General features: G+C 35.5%; 1 protein-coding gene across 1 annotated transcript; it reads left to right on the forward strand.

The window, feature by feature from the left end:
- Window positions 1-10,834, forward strand: LOC103140630 (uncharacterized). Its single transcript, XM_007555867.2, has 6 exons — window positions 1-211; window positions 5,652-5,738; window positions 6,067-6,420; window positions 6,613-6,726; window positions 10,293-10,393; window positions 10,645-10,834. The coding sequence occupies exons 2-6, from the start codon at window positions 5,663-5,665 to the stop codon at window positions 10,708-10,710; spliced, it is 711 nt and encodes a 236-aa protein (XP_007555929.1). The 5' UTR covers window positions 1-211; window positions 5,652-5,662; the 3' UTR covers window positions 10,711-10,834.

The following is a 10,834-nucleotide window of genomic DNA, read 5'->3' on the forward strand; positions in this document are numbered from 1 at the left end:
GTTGGTGGTCTGTGCTGTCAGATGGGTTCTCTCTGGCTCTAACAGTGATGGTCGTTCCATTTCCTTCAACTTCCTTTAAAACTGGTATCTCCACAGTCACTTTGCAGATGTATTTCCCTGAATCACTTCTTGTCATTGTTTCTATTATCAGAACTGAACACTTATTTTTCTGCTCAATGTGAAAGCCTGTAGACTGATCTATGTCAGTCTTATTCTTTATTAATGTTTGGTTTTTCAGCCATGTAATGCGAACTCTTTCAGCTGTCCCTTTAAAGCAGCAGGAAATGTTTCCTGTCTCTCCTTCTTGGACAGAAACATCCGGACTCTGAGTGACAACAAGAGCATCTGAAGAAACACCTGGACAGAAACATGATGTGTGAAAGACCATCAAATAGAAATGATTTATTTTGCATTATTTAATCATTTTTATATTTAAGGACTTAAAAGCATTGAAGATTGATTCATCATTAATCTGGCTCATGATCATTTTTCACACATACGTTTCAAGCCAAATTAAAAAGACAATGTTGGGCCATTTCAAGAGGCTGATTTTAGTTAGCGAATGATCAAACAAAGCCTGGATAAGGCTATAGAAAGTATTTACTCCCTTGGATATTTTACCCCTTTGATTTATTTTACAAATAAATCATAATTAACAAAATTAGTTTTTTGTTGTTTTTTTTAACAACAAAAATGACAACAAAAGTCCTTTAATGTCAATTAAAAAACAGATTTTTTTTTACAAAATTATGCCAATTGAATGAAATGAAAAATATTTAAATAAAGAAAATGATTGCATAAACATCCACTCCCTTCAAGTCAGGATTTTAAAGGTCAAGGCAATGCGTCTGGTGAACAAAACAGACAAATAAATAAGTTTAATCAATGTCAAAATCATATTTTATTGCTCTTTTGCTAATTTTTTAAATGTCAATATTTATTATAATGGTAACTCTTTGTGCATTTCTATTTTCCCTATTGTTAATTTTTACAGAGATGTAGTAACTGCAGTGTTTCCGATGTCCTTGTCCTCAAGAACAACAAGTTGTTCTTGGCAACATCTTGCAAAGAACAACAAAAATCTGGTCAAAAAATTATTTTTTTTCCCGATTTTTAGAAAAAGCAAAATTTTTTGTAGAAATTTAAAATCGAAAATGTAAAATTTACAAAAGATTTTACATTTCCAATCCAACTCCAATGAACAATTGCAAACTGACAAAATATAATTTTTATTCAAATGCAATCACTTATTAATTTCCCCCCCAATTTTCCATCAGCGAAGGTTTTTTTTTTAATAGTCTGTTTTATGCAGGTAAGCTATATACTGAGAAATATCCGAGTTAATCTAAACACTCATAAAGTCAACAACTTTAAATTGCACTTTGTGAAATAAGTGTAATATATAAATTAGTAGTTACTTACCCCATGAGAAGGGGGCACAGAGTATCGGCAGACAGCTCAGTAGAAACGTCATGATTCCAGTTTGGTTTACCGCTGAATACTGGTACGTCCCTCTTCACGGTCTGTGACTTCTAACACAGATCATACTGCAGGCGCTCTCTCTATTTGCCGGGTTTTTATATTTTAAAACAAAGGTGTAAAGCCACACATTGTTCCTTCCTCTAGTTGAGTTGGGGACACACAAACTTTGTTCTTTTATGACTAACCTGTGAGCCATGTTACTCTTATTTTAATGATAAAATATGGAATTTATTCTCACTACTGCATCCATTGTTACATGTAACTTGTAGTTATATTGTGCTTCTCAACTTAATTGAGATCGAACATGGAAAAAAAAGACAGTAAGATTTTTTTTAGCAGTTTAAGGTTCTTTGAAGAAAATAAATATCGCTGATGCAAATATATATTTAATATCTCACATTTGATAACTATAAATGTCCAATGCAAAAGTGACTTTGGGCAAATGTCAGTAATATAGCAGTTTTTGACTTCATTTAATACTTTTGGGGCACTCTGTTGTTCTTTGACAAGTATGCTCCTTGGACATGGGCATCAGTGTCTGTGGTAGGGTTGGGGATGAGAGGCCTGATGCGTTCAAGAGCAGTCAGGGCAATAGAAATGTCACCATAAGCTAATATAGATCGCCTTCTCCTTCTCATCAGTTTAGGATATAATTGAAAATTCAACTTATTCCAATACTTTATTTAAAAAAAACAATCCCTAACAGAATTGCTCTTTGGCAGCCATGTTCTCTGTAAGTGATACAGTATCTGCGGTACAGTTGGGGATGAAAGGCCTTGCATGCAACTGAGTTCAGCAGCAGTCATGAAAATAAAAATACCACTACAGGCTAATCAGATTAGGACATCACTGACAATTAAACTATTTGACAAGTCATTAATATTTGAATAATTGACTGGATAATTATTTTGTAGCTCCAGCCTGTGGCCAAGAGGAAATGCTGCAGTCCACCAGCATTTCAACATCATGTGTGCAAAATCCTGCCCTCAGCTCCCTGCTGGAGGGCAAAAAGCTGATCAGCAATGTTGACTACTATTGGTTTTAGTTGTGAAGTTGTCAACATAATGCGCTAAATCTTAAATGTACACATGACGTAAGAAAGAAAAATCTAGCTGTCAACACTAAGACAACTAGATAACAAGGTCAGGAAAAAGTTCTTATTAAAAAACAAAATAGCGAGAGAAATATGTTAGTTATGCTAGCTTGACTTTGACAATCTTAACATTTGGACTTGCTGCTGCTGCAGAATTTGGTGGTTTGGTTCAGTTAAAAAAAGGCGACCCACACACCAACTCCCTGACAAACCATCAGTATAGCAGGCGTTTAATTTAGCTAATCAAACCATTTTGTGGTAACTAATCTACCACAGCAATCACTTAATAATCACATTAATAATTGCAAAATAAAGATCAAACCTAAAAACATAAAACTGTAATGTAAAAAACGTTCAGTTTTTTTGTGTGGGAAATGTTTGCATATTTTTTGGTGTTGAATTCTGATACGTTAGTGTCATTGTCGCCAGTCAGTTGCTATGGCAACAAGTCTGTGTGTTGTGTAGCTGACACGGAGAGCAAGAAAAAATAAGAATACGAGTGATTTTGAGTTATTCTTTGGCGATTCTTCATTATTAATTCCTTTGATGTGGCGCACTGTGCTGAATTTGTCATGATGTAGCGTGTATGGTGGTGAGAATGAACGCAGAGAACCCAGGTTGAAAAATGAAGGATGAATTTAATGGAAGCAACTCAACAGTCCAAGAAAACAGGCATCACAGTGAGCAGAGATAAAGCTAACACTGGTAGCGACCGATCAGGAGAAGACTCCACACGAGAGCTGATGCCGACACAGGACTTAACAGTTCAACTGTGCCGGCAGACAAACTATCATTGAAAGAGACAAAGACAACATGTGGACTTAAATACACAGAGAGGGTAATCAGGGAATGAGACACACCTGGAAAGCAATCAACAGGGAAGACAGGACAGAGACAGGGCTAAACACAGAAAACCTCAAAAATAACAACACAGAAAATACAGAACACAACAGAATTAACAATACCTACAAATCCAGGTTTTATTTTGTGAACAGAATTGTTCTACTGCAGCAGCGCCGCTTTGCATGGCAGATAAAAGAATAATCATTTTACCCTCCAGTGTTGTGAGCATGCGCAAAATTGTAATCAGTAACTTTCAACTTGTCTATACCTGTGCTTGTATAAAATGCAATTAGATACTCATGAAAATCAACCTGATGACATAACAGATAATAAGATAAACATAAATGTGAATATGTTAAAAATTGATAGGCAGCATTGATGTAAAGATCTAAACATTCTAGACGTGACTCCATCTGAGCTCCAGAACACTAAGAGTTTAAAAGTGAGGATTATTGAGGGTTAAGAGAATTACTGGTCACAACATCTTTTAATAAACTCATGTCAGAAAGACTTGCAGAATAGCAGAGAGAGTACTGAGAAAAAGGAGGGGAACATGAACACTCGGCCCCTCAGATGGAGGCAGCAAACTGAGGATGTGGTTAACACCAACACGTCCCACCAGCTACAAATGTAGGTTTACTTAAAGGACAAAACAGACTCTGATCACGACATGAGCTCAGCTACAACCGTTAGAGCTGCAGCAGTACAGGACTACAGCAGACAACTGTAGTCGCAGTCTAGATTCATAATGTTCTTCCCTATTTTAATAATAAATGTATTTAATAAAAACAATGGAAGCTTATTGTTACCATTATGGAGATGTGAGTTTTAAAGAATATTAAGAACGGTAATGCTGTGGCAGAAGACTAGGGCCTTGTAAAAATTTCCATCACATCATTTAAAAATATAATATTGCACACACAGGTTCATTTTCTGGAAAATTTTTATCCACTCGAATCACAACAAATAGGCCCTGAACATGCCACACCCACAGGGGGCAGTGTACTGCAAAATTAAAATCTGTGTCAGCCAATCAGATTGTTTCAAAACAACCATGACTTCCTCCTAGAAATTAAACATAACACTATGAGCTTAATTTGTGTGGATGGATATATGAATTGAAATACTTTTAAAATAGTGCATTAGAATAGTCATTTAATATAACAAGACAATGTCGATCAGGAATCATGCCCAAGAAAGCATGTGGATGTATTGGTGCATTATTCATCACAACAATCATAAACATCCTTTGTTTTTTCATTAGAGATGAAAGCAGTCAAAAACTTTTATTTTTTAAGATTTTTAAGCAATAAAAAACTTGGCAATGTAGTTTGGTTGCTCAGATGTGCGTCTAAGCAGAAGTCTGAGAAATAGGCACAAAGTTCATTGTGTGCCTACGTACCAAACATTGCCACTAACCCTCTAGCACTAAATTTTACTAAACTGCATAGGTGTTATTTCCTATTTGTTACTTTGATCGGGCACTGACTTCCTTCCTCTCTGCATCTCTAGAAAACATGATTCAGAACATATGATGGTAGAGAAGATAAGCAACCCAATGGTCAAACCAAGAGGATGGTCTCGGTTCAGTTGAAGTAAACTCTGATGCGATTCTAATGCATGTGTGAAAGCCATGCAATCAGTAGACCACTCCAAAAGCAGGAAGCAGACTATAGCACAGAGCATTCTGGGACTGATATTCTAAGGAACTAAAGTATATTGTTTTGCTGATTGACATTGTGGCTGTTTTTCAGGTTAAAAACAACTTTTAGGAAGTTATTATATTGACTATTATTAGCCAGGAGTTTGCATCTGTGTACCTGGTAAACCTTAAGGAGCGTACGTACTAAACTGAAACTGATCACTGAACCAGATATAATTTGTACATGCAGACACTGACGTGTCATTATTCTGAACGTTTCTGACTTTCCTTTCTTGCTCTGTCTGCAAAGCAAGAAAGGAAAACTGAGTGAGGGACGGCTAATAGTGTTTCTTAGAGATCTGTAGTGATTCTGTTATTATAAAAGACAGAAGGGTGAATCTCAGAATCACCTTTATAAAGCGGTGAATCTCGCTGCCGTCTGTCTGAAGACGGAAGGAACAGAATCTGTGGGTTCAGATTCTTTGAAAAAAAAAAAAAAACCAGTCCCGTAATGTTTCTGTTTCTGTCGAGTGTGTGTTGGTCTGAGAGGATGGTGGGTGGTACTTAGAGCAGCGACAGGAGATGTAGATCAGTCTTCTGTAATGAATCGAGGTGGAAAGATGAAGCTCCTACTGAGAAGTCTGCTTCTTAGCTCTCTCTGCGCGCTCTCATCATGGAGTAAGTAGAAACAAAACTTCTCCTTCGGTTCCACTTCTTAGCATCCCCATTTTAACTTGGGTCCAGACATTATAGCTACAGCTATGATATTTCAATAAAAGTAAAAAGTGAATATGATATTCATACTATGAAAAGGACTGTATAGATTTTGTTAGATGTACAATTCCATCTGGTAAAACCTTAATAATTGAAGTTAAACATTATATCCAGGTTGGCTTTACCAAAAACTTTCAAACTGAGGAAACTTTCAGTTTCTGGTTTTGGTTCTGTAATCGTGCAGTATTTGTTTTGTATGAACTAACATTGTGTCCATCATGTCTCTGTCCAGGTGTTTCTTCAGATGCTCTTGTTGTCACTCAGAGTCCGGATGTTTCTGTCCAAGAAGGAGAGACAGCAAACATTTCCTGCTGCTGGAAAGGGACAGCTGAAAGAGTTCGCATTACATGGCTGAAAAACCAAACATTAATAAAGAATAAGACTAACATAAATCAGTCTACAGGCTTTCACGATGAGAAGAAAAATAAGTGTTCAGTTCTGATAATAGAAACAATGACAAGAAATGATTCAGGGAAATACATCTGCAAGGTTACTGTGGAGATACCAGTTTTAAAGGAAGTTGAAGGAAAAGGAACAACCATCACTGTTACAGCCAGAGAGAACCCAACTAAAAGCACAATTATAAGTAGGTGGCTATACTTACAGTCTTTTTAGTAGATTAATAGATAAACTGTGCACATTTAGAATGCAGAGTCTATGTTTTTTACAAAAAGAAATTTGAATTTTATCAGAGGTGTTCTGTGTTTAACAGAAAAAAATATGTAGGAAAGAATGCTTCGTTTTTGCTAATAAAAATAAATGCTTATGCCTTATCAAGGTCAAAATAGTAAAGAAGGAAATCTGACGCATCCCGTGATCATTGCCTTGGGTGTCGTGGTCCCGCTCTTCCTCATCACTCTCATCTGTTTCTGCTCTCTGCGAAAGAAGGAAGGTAAGACAAAAACTCCCTCAAAAAATACTAAATATATAATCTTTTATTTTTATTTTGCAAAAGAGCATTTTTTTTCCCTTTCGGACTGTTCCCTTCAAAAAATGTATTTTACCCAAATTTTAAAATGATGCACAATCATTGTTATTCAGAGATCTGTGAGAAATAATTTAGAAAAACTTGTAAAAGTTGTGTTAAATTTCTCTAGAACACTGCCTCAACTTCCCCTGATTGGCATTGTGAAATGTACCAAAGGGCCAAAACCCACTGACAATGCAATAAATAACCACTAATGAAACGCTGAGCTGCAAAGAACAAACGAGAAAGCCTTTGAAATGTCACATCAAACCTGCAGCGATCGTCTTGTGTCTTTGGACTATTAGCTGTTATTCTCTAAATAAATTTTTAAATGACCAATAGGCAACGTAAACAGTTGTTTAAGGATCATTTTAGTGATTGATGAAGCAATGAAGACCATTTATTGTCAACGTGACACAAATCTGAGTCAATGTGTTGTTTACCTTCTGTAAAGATGCAAAAATGATTAACACCCACAGAAATGGTTTCAGAAAGTGAAAAACAATCTCACAGCAGAAATGAAAATCAGAAAAAAGAAAAAATAGTAACCACAGATTTTTACTGTATAAACATGGCTTTTGTTAGGCTGATATAAAAGAGTGTAGGACATCATCTCTTAAAAACACTTTGACATTAATAGTCTATCTGTAAATATAGTCTTGATTTCATTATTGAACACATTAATTTTCTTTTTTATATTATCATGGACTACATCTCTCTGAAAATCCTTCCCTAATTTGCAAAGTTCTCAAGGGATAACCAATCAAAACAGGTTTTAGATTAAGATTCACTTTAATAAAACAAACATCAGTAATCTTGCGTAGAGCCAGAACTAAACCGGGTTTTGACTTAAATACAAATTTACTTAAATTTCACTGTCATGTTTGCGTTAGTTGTGGTCCAGTTTTCATACACTCATCATGACCTTCATATTTAGATTTTTAACTCATCAAAAAAATGTCTACAACAAACACCAATATTTCTACAAACATCAAATTTAATCCACAAGTTTGAATTTAGTTTTTTTTTTCCACTAATTTTAATCATTTTAGCATATCTAGCCCTCAGCCAAAACTTGTTTTGGAATTGAAAAATCAGGGAATGATCATTTTCAGTGCTTTGTCTTTTCAAAGCCCTGACCTCAGTCATGATTATGGACAATAGATTCAAGTTAGATCAGTTCCAGGAAACCAACCAATTTAAATAAACTATATTAATTTGGCCAAAAAATGTGTTTAAATATCTTGCTGAAAATAATTTAAGCTTCAATAGTGTGCTTTTGAGGTGCCTTGCTACAGGGACATTTATACAAGCATTACTTAGATTGTATGTCTATATTTGGTCACGTATACATAATTATGAATGTGTGGCTTAAGAGAAAATTGGCCACAAGTTCATATTTGTACACTTAATCGCAGTTTATAAAATCCATTGAAGTTGTGTTCTACAACCATTTCATTCTGCTTAGAGAATGCTGCAAATAAATAATTCAAAGCCCAAAATTTACATGACGTTCAATCCATGTGCATAAAATTCCATCCATAGAGCAAGACTTAATTCTATAGAGCCTTCAACAAAACATTTCATGAGGCCTTTTCAACCGTTCTGTGTGATTTGAGAAAAGACTAAGTCAGTTAGGGGGGTTAAAGTCAACCCATCTCTGTTACAGTCCTGATGCATTAGACATTGTGTCACAGTTGACTTGTGTAAGTTTAAACCACATTTGCTGCTCAAGAGGTGTAGCACCACTAGCTGAAGATTTAAGTTGATGATATTCAGATATTATCCCTGTGTGGTTTGTTTGACACAAAGTTTTTGCCGTTAAGAAACGTCAGGTTATACTGAGGTAACTAAGTAGATCACTAAACTTCAGCCAAGCATGGTACCGTCAGAAACAGCTACAGCTGAAACTACAACCAAACTTAAAACCACACTTCAAACCAAAAAGGCGTCACAGGTTACAGATGAGCTTAGCCCTTCAGGACATGGGTCTTCAGCTTCAACAGTCCTCAATGTCCTGAAACCTTTAGCTGTGTCTCTGCTTTAGCACACATGAGTCAAAAAATCAGGTCATTAGCATGAATCTAGAGGACTTGACTGGACTTCTAGAGATAATTCAACCATTTGATTCAGAGACCCATCTAAACGTTGCAGGATACCAGCCCTTGATGACCAGAGTAGAAGACCCTTGCTTCAGGAAAATCTTGAACCCTATTTAATGTCTAGTACATTGTGAACTTATTCAGTTCCACTCCACAGTTCAAAGGTTGCATTGGTTTAATTTTTGAAGCCTCAAATGTGCATGTCATGTTGTTGATTTGAAAAGCATCAGTGGCAGCCAGAGAGGCTGGTTTCTGTGGGTTTGTTGACTGAACACTTCTGCCCAAGAGGTTTGCTTTGGTTCTATTCAAAGAAGAAGTTGCTCTAAAATGGAACGTGTTAAATGTTTTCACATGGAGTAACTGCTGTTACATAAATGATGCACTTTTTTTATTCAACACCATCTATCAAGTCTACACTTGCATTTTAGTTATTAATTCAGGAACTTGAAAATTGTATCCCAATAACAGTATTAAAGACAATATGATCACCAGTGTCCGTTTGGCAGTCATAATTATGTTTGCCACTCATGATTTACCTAATCTGATAAAAATATATACATATACTTGAAAGTATCTGAAAAATCTAACAGTATTTCAAGTTTTTAGCCACCAAACTTTTTTAAGATGACACAAATGAAAAACTGATCTTATTCCCAACATGAGTTTGAAAACACCAGACAACTGTAGCCACTCCTCTTCCTTCCTGTCATAGTTGTTGGCATACCTGTTGCAAACAACTTTTGACCATCAGCCAATCTCAATGCAGCGCCAACAAATCTAAATATAGCCAGTTTTCGTAAAGTATGATTTATTTTGTCACCATGCGTAGTGGGGAGTTACTATTCATTTATGTTCACAAATGGCAAAACATGTTGAGAAAAATCTCTTGAAAGCCATTTAGAACTCTTTACAAACTGCATTTTTAAATAAGATTTGGTAAAGTTAATTCAAGAGCAACATTATTTCATTAACAGTAATTATTTCTATTAAGGTTGCTAAAGTAATTTTTCGACAGGCTTGAATCTTTGTAAAAAAGAAAATGGGACCAAAGCATGCGCCTTGTGGTACACCTCTGACAAAGATTAGGATATATTTAGCTAGCAGTGTTTCAGTAGGAACAGCAAAAATAAGTTCCTGCTTCAGTTTAAAGTGTGATGTTATGCTTATAGGACCCAAAGTGTCCTATACTAACTAGAGCTTAGTCTCTAAGTCTCTTCTTAGAAAAAGAAACTATAGGAGCATTATTTTTAAAGTAGAAGTGATATCAAGTCTCGCTTTCATAGAAACCGATATAAAGCGTAACATTTCCATTTAATTCTAAAGGTGAGAAAAGAATGTTTCAGTTTGTTCCTGTAAATATGTGAAAATGCTTGTATGTGTGTGTTTCAGGACACGCAGCCAGGGTGATCTATGAAGTTCCACACACTGACTCTATCGAAGCAGATATGGACAAAGGCAGCACCAGTTCCTCCAGAGGCTCAACTCAGTGGGTGAGTATGAGACTGGATATTCAATTATAGTGAGAAACCATAAAAAAAACCTTCGGTGTTTATTGATTACTTTTAATCGCTTCCTGCATTGTGATAAAATTATAACACAAAGCTACTGCGCATCTATAGATTTGAATCATTTATTATGCGCAAATTAGAAAACATGTATAACAAAACAAATTAAAAAACTCATATTAAACATGCTGAACTTTGTTGTATTGACACATCTTGTTTCTCTCTGTTTTGTTTAGTGCGAAGTGGACATGTATGACTCCTTGGATTACTTCGAGCGAGTGGAGCCCAAAAGAACTAAATAGGATCCCATCCAACATTTTCCTACTTGTAATTTTGTAAATGCTATATATTTCTATATCTGAGTAACATAAGTCATTTTATGTATGTAAATATTTCATATTTTCATATAAACTATATCTTATTCAA

The sequence above is a fragment of the Poecilia formosa genome, unplaced genomic scaffold (genome assembly GCF_000485575.1).
Source record: "Poecilia formosa unplaced genomic scaffold, Poecilia_formosa-5.1.2 Scaffold73, whole genome shotgun sequence".
Classification (NCBI taxonomy): Eukaryota; Metazoa; Chordata; class Actinopteri; order Cyprinodontiformes; family Poeciliidae; genus Poecilia; species Poecilia formosa.